The following is a 16,766-nucleotide window of genomic DNA, read 5'->3' as shown; positions in this document are numbered from 1 at the left end:
CTGCAAGGCGCCAACCGGCCAGTGGGGATGTTGCCCATATCCTCTGGTAAACTTCTCATTCATATGAATATTCTCTATAAACTGATTTATAGAGCAATAACTATGTATGGTATAGCCTATATTTAGGGGACCATATAATGGTATGGTGGTATGTACTGTTAAGCTTGCTTGTTTCGAGTGGCATTGTTTTTGGTTTGTGTTGTCTTTCATTGCTCTGTGTTCTCTTTTGAAGGGTCAATGTTGTAAAGATGGGAAACACTGCTGTGAATACGGCTACGACTGTGACCCTACATTCTCCCAGTGCAAGAAGAAAAACCTTTTAGGTGTCCCTGCTCGTCCCCACATGAAGGCTTTGCTCCTTTGAAATCCACGCTCAATCAATAGGAAAATATTTAATATTCACAAATGAATAAGAAAACTGCATTTATCCTTGTAATGCATTTAAATCCACAAGCTTGCCATCAGATATTTGCTATATTGCTGAGAGATTCTTCCTTCACATCTCCAGTGAGAGCAGTGTGTGTAGATTCACACTGGATGATGTTGCTACTATTTTTCTATGTGTATAGCTACTGTCTACATAAAGATAATGCCTGAAACCAATGTATCAGTCCAGATGAATCGTTTCATATATCAATGCTGGCTCCCTGAGGCCTAGTAATGAGTTTGTCTGAACATGTATTTTGGGCTTGCGTTTTCACCTGCTAAACTGTTTCTAATTTTCTTAAACATTTTCTCGACACAGTAAATTTTGTCACTAATGATTAATTGTCGAATTAATTTGTGAACAAATGTAGTCTTGCCATACTCTCAGGTCTTTAATTAACGCAAGCTTTTGGTACACCAAAATCCAAATAAAAATGGTAGACACGACAGCTCTTCAGTGACGGTCTATCGAGGTTCCCGCGATTCTTCCGGCACGTGCGCTTGGCTTGAGGTTTCTATGACAACAGCACCGTCTGCGCTTTCAAAGCATCAGCGATGTCGGCAATGAGCAAGAAGTTAATTCAAAACTTGGCCGAAACTTTGTCTAAACACGTTAAACATTGTAAGTACTGAAATTATTGATTTGAGGAAATACTCGTTTGTCATGGTATTGTTTATTATCCCGTTAGTCAGCAAGGTTAACTAGCCAGCAGGTAACTAAAGCTAAATGAACTAAAGCTAACTGAACTAGCCCTTAGCTCATTTGGCTTCTTTACACCTAGTTTGCGTTAAGTCGGTGTTCTGTGGAGTGAGATGTGAGTTTGCATCATCTTTCATTTTAATAAGATCCCTTTCTGAAATTACCAAGCGTGTTAGAAAGTGTGAGCTATAAACTGAACCTCAATACTCTTGTCCAGTTAATAAAACAGAGGCAGAATGCCTCATAAGGCTGTACAACACACTACTGGGAGACCAGGCCGAGAGAAAGGTTGGGACCGGTCTGGACCGCAGCACATTCAGATACATATTGCACAATACCTTTGGACTGACGGACGACATGATGATGGACAGAGGTACGGGTACAGGTGTCTTAGCTGGAGGTTTGCCTGCGGTGTAACTGAATGTCTAGTAATCATTGTACGGCGCACAGTTTTCCGCGCATTTGACAAGGACAACGACAGCTACATCAGTGTGAAAGAGTGGCTGGAGGGACTGGCTGTCTTCCTTCGAGGGACTTTGGAGGAAAAGATCAAGTGTAAGATGGTAAGCAGATGCTTTTTAAGGAATAATGATCCCATAGTTCTAACGCCATGGCTCTTTTTGACATGACTAGACTGTTTTGACGTATACGACTTGAACGGAGATGGTTACATATCCCGGGAAGAAATGTTTCACATGTTGAAGGACAGCCTGACCAGACAACCAACTGAGGAAGACCCAGATGAGGGCGTTAAGGACCTAGTGGAAATAGCACTGAAGAAAATGGTAATACAAATACAGGGCAGTCACGTTATGAAAATAGCTGTCAGACATTGAATTGCGTAGTTCAGTTAATGTGAATGGGTTTGATTATTTAATCTGCATTTGATTTGGACATATAGGATTATGACCATGACAGCAGACTTTCATATGCTGACTTCGAAAAGGCTGTGAGAGATGAAAATCTGCTATTAGAGGCTTTTGGAACATGTCTTCCTGATCCAAAGGTGAAATAACAAAATACACATTTTAAGGTTTACATGTGCCATTTCACTTTAAAGGTTCTTGTTGCAGCTGTTTAAAATTATAGAATAATATATAATGATAATAAATACATTAGTTAATAATCCTTTTGTTTGTTTTACAGAGTATACAGGCTTTTGAGCAGCATGCATTCCAAGACACACTGGAGCACAGATTCACTTGAATAATGTGTAATAATAAAAAATAAACAAAATTTATTTTAAAACAAAACTCTGCACCAGTAAAGCATTCATTTCTGAGGTAGTACACATTGTAATGCTTTTAAAATAATGTATTGCTGTAGAAATGGTGGGATAAAATGTGATTAAATTCTTCGCCGTTGTGACGCTGGGCGGCGACAGACGGACGAGACACAGAATCCGTATTTCGTCTTGACAGACGTCACTTTTATTTTACAATTATTGCGCAATCGGCGCACGAATACTAAACAGGTACACACAACGTGTAGACTTAGACAACGACGAGCACAGGACACTGCGCGAGCGCACATTAAATAGACAAACCACAGTAGCCCCACGTGATCACGAGACGATTCACAGGTGAGACTTATTAATCACACAACAAAACCCTACCCAAGTATATACACTGACGCCGACAAAGCACGTGGACTACGTTGACACACGCCCAAAAGGGAGGGGCCAGGGTCCTCAACGTGACAGACGCCCCCTCCAAGGGCACTACTCGTCCCGGGGTGCCAACAGGACCGAGTGCCCCGAACCCACGACGATGTGCGGATCCGACGCGCTCAGTCCTGCGTCTGGGAGGTGACCGCCCTTGGTGAAGCGTCCGCCACGGACCGCCTAGAACACCCTCCCTGGGAAGACGGGGGAAAAGACGGAAGACACATTAAACGGAACGTTCACAAACACACACACAGGCACGTTCACACACAGTGGCACAAGAGGGAAAAACGGGTTTGGTAAACAAAGGGGAAGACTGACAAACACGGGAACACACACACACGACATGGGCGCCAGGCTGCGCGCCAGCAGGAGAGTGATGAGGGACGAGAGGTCGGGAGCTACTGGTGCAGTAGGCGCTGCGGGTGGCGGTGCTCCTCCTGCAGGCCCTCCACATGACGCAGCGCGGCTGGCGGACGTGCCCGGCGCAGCGCGGCGGGTGGACGTGCCCGGCGCAGCGCGGCGGGCGGACGTGCCCTGCGCAGCGCGGCGGGCGGACTCTCCCCCCAGCTGGTCGTAGGGGATGTCCCTCTCGCCTCGCGACCGCTCTCCGGAGTCGGCTGTGGGCTCTTCCACCTCCATGTCTTCCGCCTCGCTGCCCCGGCTCCAACTCATGGGCTGCTCCGGACTGCCACCCCGAGAGCAGTCCATGTTATCTCCTCCGGAGCGACCGGAGGGTGCACTCCACCCTCCCTTTACCGTCCCAACCGAACACTCAGAGGGGGGTGGACTGACCTCCTCGGAGTACACGTCGCTGTCCGTGCACTCTGAGACGTCCGAGTGCACGGACCACGGACGTTCCTCCTCCTCTTCCTCACCGTAATCGGCGGGGTCTGCCGAGTGCTCCGACGGAGGGTAGTCTCCGATGTCGACCTCTTCCCCCTCCCCTTTGACGGAAGAGGAACCAACGGGCGGAGGGAGGTAGTCCTCTTCCTCGGACTCCTCCTCCTCCTCTGACCCGTAGTCGCGTCCGGAAGCGTCTTCCAGCGACAAGGGGTAGCCCTCTCCGTCTCCACAGTAGTCCACGGTGGAGGTATCGTCCAGAGACGGGGGGTAGTCCTCCTCCTCTCCACCATAGTCCACCGTGGATGCGTCATTCATCGAGGGGGGGTAGTCACCCTCCTCCTCCTGCTCCTCCTCGGAGTCCTCCTCTCCGAACTCGCTCTCTGGGGTGGACTCGGTAGCACCCATGACGAACGAGCCCACCCTCAGAGGCGAGAGAGCGCGGGCTGGAGGAGCGTGTCTCTCCCTCTAGATTCTTACCGCGCCCTGCCGGAAGATCTCTGCTAGATCAGGGTCTCTCTCCTCGACCTTCTGGGCTGAGGTCAGCTGGAGGGCGCATACAGGGTCTGACATCAGCTGTTCCCGAGTCGGCGAGGGTATGCGGCGCGGGGGCGAGGAGGAGGAGCGGTGGTGCCTTTTGCTGGGACGCAACGCCTTCTTAGGCCGGGTGGCGTATCCTGGCATGTTCGGGTGTCTCTGGTCGGCTCGTCGTTCTGTGACGCTGGGCGGTGACAGACGGACGAGACACAGAATCCGTATTTCGTCTTGACAGACGTCACTTTTATTTTACAATTATTGCGCAATCGGCGCACGAATACTAAACAGGTACACACAACGTGTAGACTTAGACAACGACGAGCACAGGACACTGCGCGAGCGCACATTAAATAGACAAACCACAGTAGCCCCACGTGATCACGAGACGATTCACAGGTGAGACTTATTAATCACACAACAAAACCCTACCCACGTATATACACTGACGCAGACAAAGCACGTGGACTACGTTGACACACGCCCAAAAGGGAGGGGCCGGGGTCCTCAACGTGACAGCCGTGGCTTTGTGGTGGTGGTTCTACTCTGAGGGGGATCTGATGCAACCTTAAAAGGAAAAAAAAAAAACAATTTCAAAGACTTTATATTAACCATTGCACCAAAACATTTACGATTTATGTCACATTCATATAACAACTAATAAAATCACAATACCAACCTTTGTCATTGTTTGCCTAATTAAATTAGCAGTTATGTTTAATGAATCATCTTCCATATCCATCTTTGGTGGTTCTGGAAGTTTGGGTCCATACAGGGGTGCATTCTTGTCTGCTATACCCATTAAGTCCAGACTTTCCTCCATTTTCCTCTTCCTGTTCTCCAAATGTGCTGTCCTTGGTATAAGCCTTGGTGCAGTGACTGATGGAACTTGTTTTTCTTTGCCCGTCACTCCATCACAGCCATGGGATGCCAGATTTGGCTTGTGTGAGTTCTGTTTGTAAAGGTCTGTGCCAGGGATGAAACTATGTAGAGATCCCATCTTATCCTCTGTAGGTAATTTTTTTACTAGTAGGCGTTGAGATTTAACTGATTCTTTAGAAGAGAAATATTGCTTAGGGGCATCATGCTGGGGTGGTAAGGGCAACAGTGGAAATTCAGAATAAGTGTCAAAACTAGAGACCTCTCCTTGGATTCTCTGAGAACTTTCAGATTCAGAAGCAGACAATACGTGTGCCTCTTCACATGCAGAATTTGTTGTATTTGTGGATTGTTCTTGGTGAGATTGCTTGTCTGTAATAAATGGGACATTACATATTTTCAAGAAATTGGTCACATAACTTCAAAATGTAATTAGATCCCAAACAAACTATGAGAATCCTACCTGTTTTTTTAGTTGCCCTGTTCACATATCTCCTCCGGTCTTGTAACTTCTTTCTTGTGTCTTCTACAGTCTCATATTCAGGTGCATAGCACACATGAAGCAGCCCTCCAAAGAAGCTTTTCTCATCAGTGTTGCGTTTGGCTGCCCTGATTAGAACAATACACCTTGTTATATATTTTTTAATAAAACAATCCCAGCTGTGTTATTTGTCATATTATTTACCTTGCACTTGTAAGCTTTTGGAATTTGAGCAGGTAAACTTCAGTGAACTGTTCTGCTGGGTATTCATCAAGTGGTCTGTATTCTTCAATGACTCCATAAAGAGCAAACAGTTGTACCAGCTCAGCCATCACACCAATAGCAGGTACTCCTTGCACCAATAAAAACCGAGACTCCAGGTTAATTGTGTAAACCTAAACAAAAGCAGGACAAAACACAATTGACACGTGATTTTAAAAAGTCTTCTAACCGCAGGAATACAAATATGTAGATATTAATGTCGGTGATGTTTGCCTCATTAGCTAGCACGCCACCGCAGCTAATGTACAGACGATTCTAGTAAATCCAGATAACTTTTTTGTAGGTTTACGATAAAAAAGAAGAAATTAAACTTTGACAGCTTTTGGTTTCCTTCCCTCCCTATACTTTGGCCGTGAGCTGCAGACGTTTTGTTGTTGATGATGTTTGTACAACTGAGCTTTACACTTAATTGCCATATAATTTTATAAGTACATATTTTGGTCGCAACAGTCTAACAATATATATATTTATCCAGCGAAAAATGGACTCTTCAAAATCTGCTACATGATTGAGCAACCGTTGATCGAGTACTCGGCAGCTCGAGTGGTCGTGTTTGCCATAGACCACTGACATGTCTAGCATGTGTCTTACACACAGGCTAACATTAGCTAGCTAGATACTTGGCGTAATCATCCCGAAGTAGCGAGGTTTCTTTCTGTCACATGCAATGCTGGGGAGCTATGGCGTACAACCAATTACTCTGGCCTTTAACAACTCTAAAAACTGCTTTCTGCACTTGTCTGCAAACGTAGTCACTCAGCTCTGTCTGCAGGAGGTGCGTGTTTAATATCTAGTGTGAGTTCTTAGCATGCTCAACTCCATCTAATTCTGTTGTCATCTGTAGAACCAGGTTCTGGAGCTCTCGTGTGGACTCGAGAGACCCGTGTTCCTCAGCTGGACAAAGGGCCGGACATCATCCCAGGAGCACAGAGTTGAGCTGAGCAGACAGTTGGGGGAGACACTGGGCTTTCAGGAAGGGAAGCAGGTGACTTGGCGTGTTAACGTGCTAGCCAGAAGTTTGGAGACGTTTGTCATGAGCGTTGTTACTGGTTGTGGGAGTGAAGGAGTGATCTGCTGCTTGACCTGTTTCAGGGATCCCTGCGACCATGTCATCAGGTGCAGCCGGTTCACCAAGTGTTTGTAGAGCCTCTCTCCTCAGATGACTGGGAGATATTGGTAAGCCCCAGTTTGCTGTAGAAGCAAAGTGCATAAAAAATACACACACGTATACATACATATATGTACTTTTAATATACAAACTGGCTCCTCTTAGTTCCCATTAATTCAGAAGCACTTTGCTTGCACAGCTGATGAAGGACCTCTGTCCAAAACACCATATGTCTGAAAATCTAGCGTACTTTACTACAGTGTTTAATATCTATATGTATCTTACCTTGTACATTGTAGTTTCTTACCTAGAAGCTTTAATTTACTGGTTTTGTTTCCAGGAGCTTCATAGCACCAGTTTGGAGCAGCACCTTTTAGACCAGATCCGAATAGTATTCAGTGATGGGGTGTTCCCCGTATGGGTTGACCAACGCACTGTCATCTACATCAAGATAAGTTAGTATCCCCAGACCTTTGAAATAAAGCAGTGATCTTAATCTCTGAAGTACAAACTGAAGATTTGTCTGTCTTATCCATGTAGTCTCCCTGTCGCCGTCTGTGCCATATGGCCGTTTGGAGCGGTACACTGAACTGGTGGTCTCCCCCAAGTTTCCACGTGGAGGCAAACAGATTCCCCACGTGACCACAGTGGGTCCAGATCCAAGCAGCCCAGTCCAGCAGAGGGAGCAGAACTGTGACCTCACATCCACCTCCTCCATAACAACAGACTCTCTCCATGAGTCCTTTAACAATCGGGCAGGCCACTGGGGTGGAGTAGCTGATCTGAGGGGTCTGGTGAGATACATGTTCCCAGGCAGATTTGAACCCGTGAAAGAGATTCCAGAAGTCCCTACCATACCTGCCATCTTCCAGGACTGTATTCTTCGAGTTTGTGGATCTCCACCAGGGGCTATCAGCCACCTGGACTCAAGTTATGGAGATGTTCACCTGTTACCATGGGACCATCTGGAACGTGACCATTGGAGTACTGGACAGGCGGTCTTAACCTATGGTAGACTCTCTAAAATCTACTCTCCTAAAGAAGTGAGGGAGCAAGCCAAGCAAGCAGCAGAGAGGAGAAAGGGTGGAAACGACTCTCAGACTGAAAAAGATGCAGAAACCCCCAGGGAGGAGCCTGTGGTGGTCAGGATACTTTGCCATAATGTAGAGAAACTGCAAGTGGATCAAAGGTCCTTCAGAATGGGAGAAATCTACTGCGGGAAAGTTTGGGTGAGAACTTTAAAGTGGCAACTTCTTATCTTGGATCAGACTCAGAAGATGATTCTACAGCAAAATCGTAACAACTCAACAGTGTTTCAGCTGTGATGGTCCTTCTGTTCTTAATCCAGATTCCGAGCGTGTTACGTACAAGGTTGGGCGTGGACCCACATTCTGCTGTGAAAGTCTGTCCTGTGAAATGTATCCCAGAGGTGGCACTGGCTATTTCACTCCAGCCACTACAGCCATTAGTGAGTGAATCTTTCTTTCCTCTACCTCTCGGAAGCATATACCAGGTTTTTACTGATGTAGTAGCTGTGAGATGTTCATTTTAGTCTGGAATTGAAACAAGGTGCCTTCCTGTTTTGGTTTTGTCTCTCTGCAGGCTGAGAGTGAGGGAGAGGAGGATGTTCGTTCTGCCTTCCTCGGTTGGCTGCATGCTCGGAGTCACCAGCCGTTGGCGTGTCTGACCGCGCAGACGAGCACCGTCCTCCTGCAGTGCTCTGAAGGTAGGTTCTTACCTGGATCCATCTTTGTTTTGACACCAAAATCAACAACTTTCAATAACTCAAAAGGGGGGAAAATAAAAAAGCTTGCTTTTCATTTCAGAGAATATCAGGCCATTCATTTTTTATCCTGTAGCAGGATACGTAGCGTGTGAGGCTGCCTGTTTCATTTTTACCATCTTCAAATGATATCAGATTACCATAAATAAAGAAGCTTTTTAATCTGACGTTGCCACCATTAATACCAAAGTGCAGAGCCCAAAGCCAGGATAAACTACGCTCTTTCTTTACCACCCATCTGGTACTGTTTTCACCTCAGGAAAATCTGAATTCATCTTGACGGTACAGAAGCCTGAACCTGATTCCCAGACCAAGGATAAGCTCTTCCTCTTATCTACTGGTGTGCTCTACAAGGCAGACATCCAGGTACCGTGATGCATCAATGAATGGAAAACCTGAATTCTCTGCATCTTTTTTTTTTTTATTCCTATATGCTTTCTCTGCATATTCCTGTTTACATTCCATATGTGTTGTTTGGAGATAGGTAATGAAGGAGTGTGCGCCTTTAGACCCCACGACTGCAGGACGCTCTGGTGATGAATCGCCTCTCGCTGACTCTCCCTCCCTGAGTTCTCTTGGGTAAGTCACAAGTATTGTCTGAACTACTTTCACAACTGTAAAAACCACAGAAACCCTACAAAAAATGCACATAAACTTTTGCTAAGGTTATTAAGGTATTTATCGAAAGTGAACACAAATGTTATAAACTTGAATTGGGAGAAGTGGGGGACAGTGGCGAAGGCAGACAAATGAGCACCAGGGCAAACGATGTCCCACATATGTGGAGTTCTTGATGGGTGTGCCTTTTGTGCATTGCGGGCCCCTGGCCAGAGGGGTGGAGGAGGCGGTTGCTACTGCTATGGAGCACATCTCCCACAGTCTGATGAGAGGCCCCCTCTGCTGGGAGCTCGTGTCCATGGGCCCTGGCCTCCGGAGTGGGGCCCTTCTCATCTCAGGAGCCAAGGTGACCATGTGACACTAGACTCGTGCTTGTAGTGACACCATGTTTTTTGTTGTTTTTATGTTTCGGTACGTACTATTTGAGTGACTAATGGTATGACTGATCTCTTGTGGCGGTTTAAAGGGCAGTGGAAAGACTACTCTCTCCAGGGCTCTCTGTAGGAAGGCAGCGGAGGAGATGGACGCCCACGTCGAGGTGCTGGACTGCAGGAAGCTCAAAGGTACCACGAACATTCGTGCGTCCTGCTTTTCTGTCCTAGCACACGCGAGGAGCAAACTTCAATGCTCAGGGCTTACGGCGTTCTACGTATTTCAGGCAAACGTGCGGACACGGTGAGGCAGAGGCTGGGGGAGGTTTTTGAGCAGGCAATGTGGAGGCAGCCTTCTGTGGTCCTTCTGGATGACCTGGATGAAGTGACGGGGGCAGCCGCCACGGCCGAGCAAGAGCAGGGCCAGGAGGCTGTACTGCGTCTGCACATCGCGCAGGGTAGGGGACCCCTCACCCACTTCCACTAATGGGTTCAATCGTTGGAGCGCTGTGGTCTGACTGAGGCCTCGTGTGTCTGGGTGTGTTGCACAGGCCTGATGGACTTGGTGGACGAGGCGGTGGTGCGATGCAGTCTTGTAGCTCTGCTGGTCACGGCACAGACTGAGCAGTCTCTTCACCCAACGCTGACGCAAGTGCAGGGCTCCCACTTCTTTCAGAGCTTCTGCAAGATCCCCACACCAGACCAGGTCAGCTCACAAAGATCTCCACACCAGACCAGGTCAGCTCACAAAGATCTCCACACCAGACCAGGTCAGCTCACAAAGATCCCCACACCAGACCAGGTCAGCTCACAAAGATCCCTACACCAGACCAGGTCAGCTCACAAAGATCCCCACACCAGACCAGGTCAGCTCACAAAGCTCCCCACACCAGACCAGGTCACAAAGCTGCTTACATTCTTGATCGTACTTTGTGTTGACATATGACCATATGGGTTTACTGTTTTTTTGTTGTTTGTTTGCTTTTTATTTTTCTTAAGATCAAGAAATGAGGCTGCAGTTGTGTCTTTGATGACTTGAGACTTAATTATATTCAAAATAAAGTTTTGCATTATTTGCTAAGTTGTTTAGTTTTTGTATGTAGCTACATGAAATCTGTATGGTGGGGTATTCAGGTCCAGAGAGTGGACATCCTTAGATCTCTGATGAACAGTAAGAACATCACACCTGAAGACTGTTCAGGCCTTGATCTGGAAGGCATCGCCATGAAAACCGAGGGCTACCTTCCTCAAGACCTGAACCTTCTACTGGACCGAGCTGTCCATGCCAGTGCTGTACACGGCCGAGGCGATGGCACCAGTGAAGGCAAACGTTCATCTAGTCTCCCCTTCCAGCTGTAATGCAGGCGATGTTCTTGTGAGGGTGTGTACAGCTATGCCGTATCGTCACTCAGGTGTGCGTGTGTTCTATATCAATAGTTCCCGAGTATTTGATGGTATAACTGTTTAGAATGAAAAGGAGATTCACAGCACATGACTTTTCGTCCTGTAGTGCTTGTCAAATCTTTGGTTTTGTGTTTTTCTTCCCTCCAGATGACTGTCATGATATTGTTGCTCATGGCAGGGCTGGTCACCAGCGCTGTGCACTGTCCTGATGGAAGACAATGTCAGGAGAGAAATACATGCTGTTTAACTAATACAGGATATGCCTGCTGCCCGTATCCCTCTGTAAGGGTACATTACACTGTCTCACAAGTACTCTGGAGTGTAGTAAAAAATGTGGTGATGCTCAGATAGGTGTGAAGGGATCTGTTCAAAAGAGCATGTAACAAAATGAAGAGGACTTTACTACACTGTACTACACTGTGGTAGCCTGAGGCGTCACCTGAAATCGCCTGAACTCAAACATTCTATGTGGAACTGTGTCAATATGTTGTAAGTAAATGCTAATTAAAAAGTAATGAATGTCTTCTTTTAGGCTGTCTGTTGTTTAGATAAGGCCCACTGTTGTCCACAAGACTATCGCTGTGACCCGGAGACAAAGAACTGTGTGAAAAATGGAGTACCATGGTACAGATTCCCCTCGTCCCTTCAGATACCAGCTGAAAAGCCCAAGAAAATCTCTCTCTCACCTCAGGTAAAGTCTGTAGGCAATTTCTGGTCTACTGACCCCTATGATCCAGTTAATTTAATTGATTTTACAAAGTATTTTTGTATGCACGATTCACAGTGTGTATGTCAGTGTCTGGTAACATTGTACCCATGGCAACACTGACGTTTGGTGGTAATTGTACCACCTCTAAATGACTGCCAACTACCAGTGGGTGGTGATTACTGGATATTTTGAAATCGTGGCATAACCCCTTGTTTTGAAGGAAGGAAATTATATTGCACATCCTAACAGAAACTGATTTTGGCTTTATGAAACAAACAAACAATTTAATCTGTAAAACAAATCAAATGGATTTCAAAGCTCAATATTTACTAATTTAGTGATGGAAAACATGTCCAGAAGAGCCCAGTATGGATGTTCTAGTCCAAGATAGTACATGTTTACATTTCTGAGAACACTTTTAATGATTCTTACATACACCATGTACTAATTTTCTTTTTAAATAAATTTTTTAAAAATAATTCATTGACATCAACGGTCAGGGAATTGACTGTTAGCCTGTTAGTGTACACTGTGTGTGCTACATTTGGGTGCAGGCATCCTTAATCTGAAATCCGTATTTCAATCCGTACAAATTATTGTATTGCAATGTGCATTATAGAAGCAAGCACATTTTAACAATTTTTTCCATCTGTACATTGAATTGATTTCTCATTATTACATCTAATGCAGGCTGGGGTCATACGGTGTAGCAGTCGCTTCTACTGTCCTGCTGGGCACACCTGCTGCAAGGCACCAACCGGCCAGTGGGGATGTTGCCCATATCCTCTGGTAAACTTCTCATTCATATGAATATTCTCTATAAACTGATTTATAGAGCAATAACTATATATGGTATATATTTAGGGGACCATATAATGGTATGGTGGTATGTACTGTTAAGCTTGCTTGTTTCGAGTGGCATTGTTTTTGGTTTGTGTTGTCTTCCATTGCTCTGTGTTCTCTTTTGAAGGGTCAATGTTGTAAAGATGGGAAACACTGCTGTGAATACGGCTACGGCTGTAACCCTACATTCTCCCAGTGCAAGAAGAAAAACTTTTTAAGTGTCCCTGCTCGTCCCCACACAAAGGCTTTGCTCCTTTGAAATCCACGCTCAATCAATAGGAAAATATTTAATATTCACAAATGAATAAGAAAACTGCATTTATCCTTGTAATGCATTTAAATCCACAAGCTTGCCATCAGATATTTGCTATATTGCTGAGAGATTCTTCCTTCACATCTCCAGTGAGAGCAGTGTGTGTAGATTCACACTGGATGATGTTGCTACTATTTTTCTATGTGTATAGCTACTGTCTACATAAAGATAATGCCTGAAACCAATGTATCAGTCCAGATGAATCGTTTCATATATCAATGCTGGCTCCCTGAGGCCTAGTAATGAGTTTGTCTGAACATGTATTTTGGGCTTGTGTTTTCACCTGCTAAACTGTTTCTAATTTTCTTAAACATTTTCTCGACACAGTAAATTTTGTCACTAATGATTAATTGTCGAATTAATTTGTGAACAAATGTAGTCTTGCCATACTCTCAGGTCTTTAATTAACGCAAGCTTTTGGTACACCAAAATCCAAATAAAAATGGTAGACACGACAGCTCTTCAGTGACGGTCTATCGAGGTTCCCGCGATTCTTCCGGCACGTGCGCTTGGCTTGAGGTTTCTATGACAACAGCACCGTCTGCGCTTTCAAAGCATCAGCGATGTCGGCAATGAGCAAGAAGTTAATTCAAAACTTGGCCGAAACTTTGTCTAAACACGTTAAACATTGTAAGTACTGAAATTATTGATTTGAGGAAATACTCGTTTGTCATGGTATTGTTTATTATCCCGTTAGTCAGCAAGGTTAACTAGCCAGCAGGTAACTAAAGCTAAATGAACTAAAGCTAACTGAACTAGCCCTTAGCTCATTTGGCTTCTTTAAACCTAGTTTGCGTTAAGTCGGTGTTCTGTGGAGTGAGATGTGAGTTTGCATCATCTTTCATTTTAATAGGATCCCTTTCTGAAATTACCAAGCGTGTTAGAAAGTGTGAGCTATAAACTGAACCTCAATACTCTTGTCCAGTTAATAAAACAGAGGCAGAATGCCTCATAAGGCTGTACAACACACTACTGGGAGACCAGGCCGAGAGAAAGGTTGGGACCGGTCTGGACCGCAGCACATTCAGATACATATTGCACAATACCTTTGGACTGACGGACGACATGATGATGGACAGAGGTACGGGTACAGGTGTCTTAGCTGGAGGTTTGCCTGCGGTGTAACTGAATGTCTAGTAATCATTGTACGGCGCACAGTTTTCCGCGCATTTGACAAGGACAACGACAGCTACATCAGTGTGAAAGAGTGGCTGGAGGGACTGGCTGTCTTCCTTCGAGGGACTTTGGAGGAAAAGATCAAGTGTAAGATGGTAAGCAGATGCTTTTTAAGGAATAATGATCCCATAGTTCTAACGCCATGGCTCTTTTTGACATGACTAGACTGTTTTGACGTATACGACTTGAACGGAGATGGTTACATATCCCGGGAAGAAATGTTTCACATGTTGAAGGACAGCCTGACCAGACAACCAACTGAGGAAGACCCAGATGAGGGCGTTAAGGACCTAGTGGAAATAGCACTGAAGAAAATGGTAATACAAATACAGGGCAGTCACGTTATGAAAATAGCTGTCAGACATTGAATTGCGTAGTTCAGTTAATGTGAATGGGTTTGATTATTTAATCTGCATTTGATTTGGACATATAGGATTATGACCATGACAGCAGACTTTCATATGCTGACTTCGAAAAGGCTGTGAGAGATGAAAATCTGCTATTAGAGGCTTTTGGAACATGTCTTCCTGATCCAAAGGTGAAATAACAAAATACACATTTTAAGGTTTACATGTGCCATTTCACTTTAAAGGTTCTTGTTGCAGCTGTTTAAAATTATAGAATAATATATAATGATAATAAATACATTAGTTAATAATCCTTTTGTTTGTTTTACAGAGTATACAGGCTTTTGAGCAGCATGCATTCCAAGACACACTGGAGCACAGATTCACTTGAATAATGTGTAATAATAAAAAATAAACAAAATTTATTTTAAAACAAAACTCTGCACCAGTAAAGCATTCATTTCTGAGGTAGTACACATTGTAATGCTTTTAAAATAATGTATTGCTGTAGAAATGGTGGGATAAAATGTGATTAAATTCTTCGCCGTTGTGACGCTGGGCGGCGACAGACGGACGAGACACAGAATCCGTATTTCGTCTTGACAGACGTCACTTTTATTTTACAATTATTGCGCAATCGGCGCACGAATACTAAACAGGTACACACAACGTGTAGACTTAGACAACGACGAGCACAGGACACTGCGCGAGCGCACATTAAATAGACAAACCACAGTAGCCCCACGTGATCACGAGACGATTCACAGGTGAGACTTATTAATCACACAACAAAACCCTACCCAAGTATATACACTGACGCCGACAAAGCACGTGGACTACGTTGACACACGCCCAAAAGGGAGGGGCCGGGGTCCTCAACGTGACAGACGCCCCCTCCAAGGGCACTACCCGTCCCGGGGTGCCAACAGGACCGAGTGCCCCGAACCCACGACGATGGGCGGATCCGACGCGCTCAGTCCTGCGTCTGGGAGGTGACCGCCCTTGGTGAAGCGTCCGCCACGGACCGCCTAGAACACCCTCCCTGGGAAGACGGGGGAAAAGACGGAAGACACATTAAACGGAACGTTCACAAACACACACACAGGCACGTTCACACACAGTGGCACAAGAGGGAAAAACGGGTTTGGTAAACAAAGGGGAAGACTGACAAACACGGGAACACACACACACGACATGGGCGCCAGGCTGCGCGCCAGCAGGAGAGTGATGAGGGACGAGAGGTCGGGAGCTACTGGTGCAGTAGGCGCTGCGGGTGGCGGTGCTCCTCCTGCAGTCCCTCCACCGGACGCAGCGCGGCTGGCGGACGTGCCCGGCGCAGCGCGGCGGGTGGACGTGCCCGGCGCAGCGCGGCGGGCGGACGTGCCCTGCGCAGCGCGGCGGGCGGACTCTCCCCCCAGCTGGTCGTAGGGGATGTCCCTCTCGCCTCGCGACCGCTCTCCGGAGTCGGCTGTGGGCTCTTCCACCTCCATGTCTTCCGCCTCGCTGCCCCGGCTCCAACTCATGGGCTGCTCCGGACTGCCACCCCGAGAGCAGTCCATGTTATCTCCTCCGGAGCGACCGGAGGGTGCACTCCACCCTCCCTTTACCGTCCCAACCGAACACTCAGAGGGGGGTGGACTGACCTCCTCGGAGTACACGTCGCTGTCCGTGCACTCTGAGACGTCCGAGTGCACGGACCACGGACGTTCCTCCTCCTCTTCCTCACCGTAATCGGCGGGGTCTGCCGAGTGCTCCGACGGAGGGTAGTCTCCGATGTCGACCTCTTCCCCCTCCCCTTTGACGGAAGAGGAACCAACGGGCGGAGGGAGGTAGTCCTCTTCCTCGGACTCCTCCTCCTCCTCTGACCCGTAGTCGCGTCCGGAAGCGTCTTCCAGCGACAAGGGGTAGCCCTCTCCGTCTCCACAGTAGTCCACGGTGGAGGTATCGTCCAGAGACGGGGGGTAGTCCTCCTCCTCTCCACCATAGTCCACCGTGGATGCGTCATTCATCGAGGGGGGGTAGTCACCCTCCTCCTCCTGCTCCTCCTCGGAGTCCTCCTCTCCGAACTCGCTCTCTGGGGTGGACTCGGTAGCACCCATGACGAACGAGCCCACCCTCAGAGGCGAGAGAGCGCGGGCTGGAGGAGCGTGTCTCTCCCTCTAGATTCTTACCGCGCCCTGCCGGAAGATCTCTGCTAGATCAGGGTCTCTCTCCTCGACCTTCTGGGCTGAGGTCAGCTGGAGGGCGCATACAGGGTCTGACATCAGCTGTTCCCGAGTCGGCGAG

The 16,766-nt window shown here is 46.7% G+C and overlaps 4 protein-coding genes across 7 annotated transcripts; 3 read left to right on the top strand and 1 right to left on the bottom strand.

Annotated features, from left to right (window-relative positions):
• Window positions 1–360: 360 nt before the first annotated feature.
• Window positions 361–2,450, top strand: LOC143516887 (calaxin-like). Of its 2 annotated transcripts, XM_077008771.1 has the most exons (7): window positions 361–1,048; window positions 1,209–1,241; window positions 1,344–1,499; window positions 1,577–1,681; window positions 1,760–1,911; window positions 2,028–2,132; window positions 2,273–2,450. In XM_077008771.1, the coding sequence occupies exons 1-7, from the start codon at window positions 982–984 to the stop codon at window positions 2,330–2,332; spliced, it is 678 nt and encodes a 225-aa protein (XP_076864886.1). In that variant the 5' UTR covers window positions 361–981; the 3' UTR covers window positions 2,333–2,450. The 2 variants fall into 2 exon arrangements, with proteins under 2 accessions (XP_076864886.1, XP_076864887.1); XM_077008772.1 differs by lacking the exon at window positions 1,209–1,241 and having other exon boundaries at window positions 2,273–2,440.
• A 2,223-nt stretch (window positions 2,451–4,673) lies between these two features.
• Window positions 4,674–6,721, bottom strand: LOC143516349 (RNA-binding protein 48-like). Its single transcript, XM_077007900.1, has 5 exons — window positions 6,120–6,721; window positions 5,731–5,921; window positions 5,509–5,654; window positions 4,846–5,417; window positions 4,674–4,733 (listed from the first exon to the last, which is right to left on the bottom strand). Exons 1-5 carry the CDS (start codon window positions 6,222–6,224, stop codon window positions 4,674–4,676), a joined length of 1,074 nt encoding a protein of 357 aa, XP_076864015.1. The 5' UTR covers window positions 6,225–6,721.
• On the top strand, window positions 6,292–11,777 carry LOC143516875 (peroxisomal ATPase PEX1-like). Of its 2 annotated transcripts, XM_077008748.1 has the most exons (16): window positions 6,292–6,583; window positions 6,653–6,793; window positions 6,901–6,984; window positions 7,257–7,371; window positions 7,457–8,145; window positions 8,265–8,384; window positions 8,519–8,642; window positions 8,959–9,065; window positions 9,184–9,278; window positions 9,531–9,663; window positions 9,784–9,880; window positions 9,976–10,146; window positions 10,240–10,394; window positions 10,823–11,012; window positions 11,240–11,374; window positions 11,625–11,765. In XM_077008748.1, the coding sequence occupies exons 1-15, from the start codon at window positions 6,476–6,478 to the stop codon at window positions 11,299–11,301; spliced, it is 2,391 nt and encodes a 796-aa protein (XP_076864863.1). In that variant the 5' UTR covers window positions 6,292–6,475; the 3' UTR covers window positions 11,302–11,374; window positions 11,625–11,765. The 2 variants fall into 2 exon arrangements, with proteins under 2 accessions (XP_076864863.1, XP_076864864.1); XM_077008749.1 differs by lacking the exon at window positions 11,240–11,374 and having other exon boundaries at window positions 11,625–11,777.
• Window positions 11,778–12,899: 1,122 nt separating this feature from the next.
• LOC143516886 (calaxin-like) lies at window positions 12,900–14,989 on the top strand. 2 transcript variants are annotated; one of them, XM_077008769.1, is made up of 7 exons: window positions 12,900–13,587; window positions 13,748–13,780; window positions 13,883–14,038; window positions 14,116–14,220; window positions 14,299–14,450; window positions 14,567–14,671; window positions 14,812–14,989. In XM_077008769.1, the coding sequence occupies exons 1-7, from the start codon at window positions 13,521–13,523 to the stop codon at window positions 14,869–14,871; spliced, it is 678 nt and encodes a 225-aa protein (XP_076864884.1). In that variant the 5' UTR covers window positions 12,900–13,520; the 3' UTR covers window positions 14,872–14,989. The 2 variants fall into 2 exon arrangements, with proteins under 2 accessions (XP_076864884.1, XP_076864885.1); XM_077008770.1 differs by lacking the exon at window positions 13,748–13,780 and having other exon boundaries at window positions 14,812–14,979.
• Window positions 14,990–16,766: the final 1,777 nt, after the last annotated feature.

Source organism: Brachyhypopomus gauderio, chromosome 6 (assembly GCF_052324685.1).
Source record: "Brachyhypopomus gauderio isolate BG-103 chromosome 6, BGAUD_0.2, whole genome shotgun sequence".
Lineage (NCBI taxonomy): Eukaryota > Metazoa > Chordata > Actinopteri > Gymnotiformes > Hypopomidae > Brachyhypopomus > Brachyhypopomus gauderio.
The sequence above is the reverse complement of the archived record's forward strand: the minus strand, read 5'-3'. Positions and strand labels throughout refer to the sequence as shown.

Bases quoted from the DNA above. Each gene is read 5' to 3' on its own strand.
- LOC143516887 (XM_077008771.1), top strand. From the start codon at position 982: ATGTCGGCAATGAGCAAGAAGTTAATTCAAAACTTGGCCGAAACTTTG. The intron at 1,242-1,343 runs GTGAGTTTGCAT...ACTCTTGTCCAG, and splicing joins GGTGTTCTGTGGAGTGAGAT to TTAATAAAACAGAGGCAGAA. The intron at 1,682-1,759 runs GTAAGATGGTAA...TGACATGACTAG, and splicing joins TTTGGAGGAAAAGATCAAGT to ACTGTTTTGACGTATACGAC.
- LOC143516349 (XM_077007900.1), bottom strand. From the start codon at position 6,224: ATGGCAATTAAGTGTAAAGCTCAGTTGTACAAACATCATCAACAACAA. The intron at 5,418-5,508 runs GTAGGATTCTCA...CATTTATTACAG, and splicing joins CAGGGCAACTAAAAAAACAG to ACAAGCAATCTCACCAAGAA. The intron at 4,734-4,845 runs GTTGGTATTGTG...TTTCCTTTTAAG, and splicing joins TTAGGCAAACAATGACAAAG to GTTGCATCAGATCCCCCTCA.
- LOC143516875 (XM_077008748.1), top strand. From the start codon at position 6,476: ATGCTGGGGAGCTATGGCGTACAACCAATTACTCTGGCCTTTAACAAC. The intron at 8,146-8,264 runs GTGAGAACTTTA...TTCTTAATCCAG, and splicing joins TCTACTGCGGGAAAGTTTGG to ATTCCGAGCGTGTTACGTAC. The intron at 9,279-9,530 runs GTAAGTCACAAG...GCCCCTGGCCAG, and splicing joins CCCTCCCTGAGTTCTCTTGG to AGGGGTGGAGGAGGCGGTTG.
- LOC143516886 (XM_077008769.1), top strand. From the start codon at position 13,521: ATGTCGGCAATGAGCAAGAAGTTAATTCAAAACTTGGCCGAAACTTTG. The intron at 14,221-14,298 runs GTAAGATGGTAA...TGACATGACTAG, and splicing joins TTTGGAGGAAAAGATCAAGT to ACTGTTTTGACGTATACGAC. The intron at 14,451-14,566 runs GTAATACAAATA...TTGGACATATAG, and splicing joins AAATAGCACTGAAGAAAATG to GATTATGACCATGACAGCAG.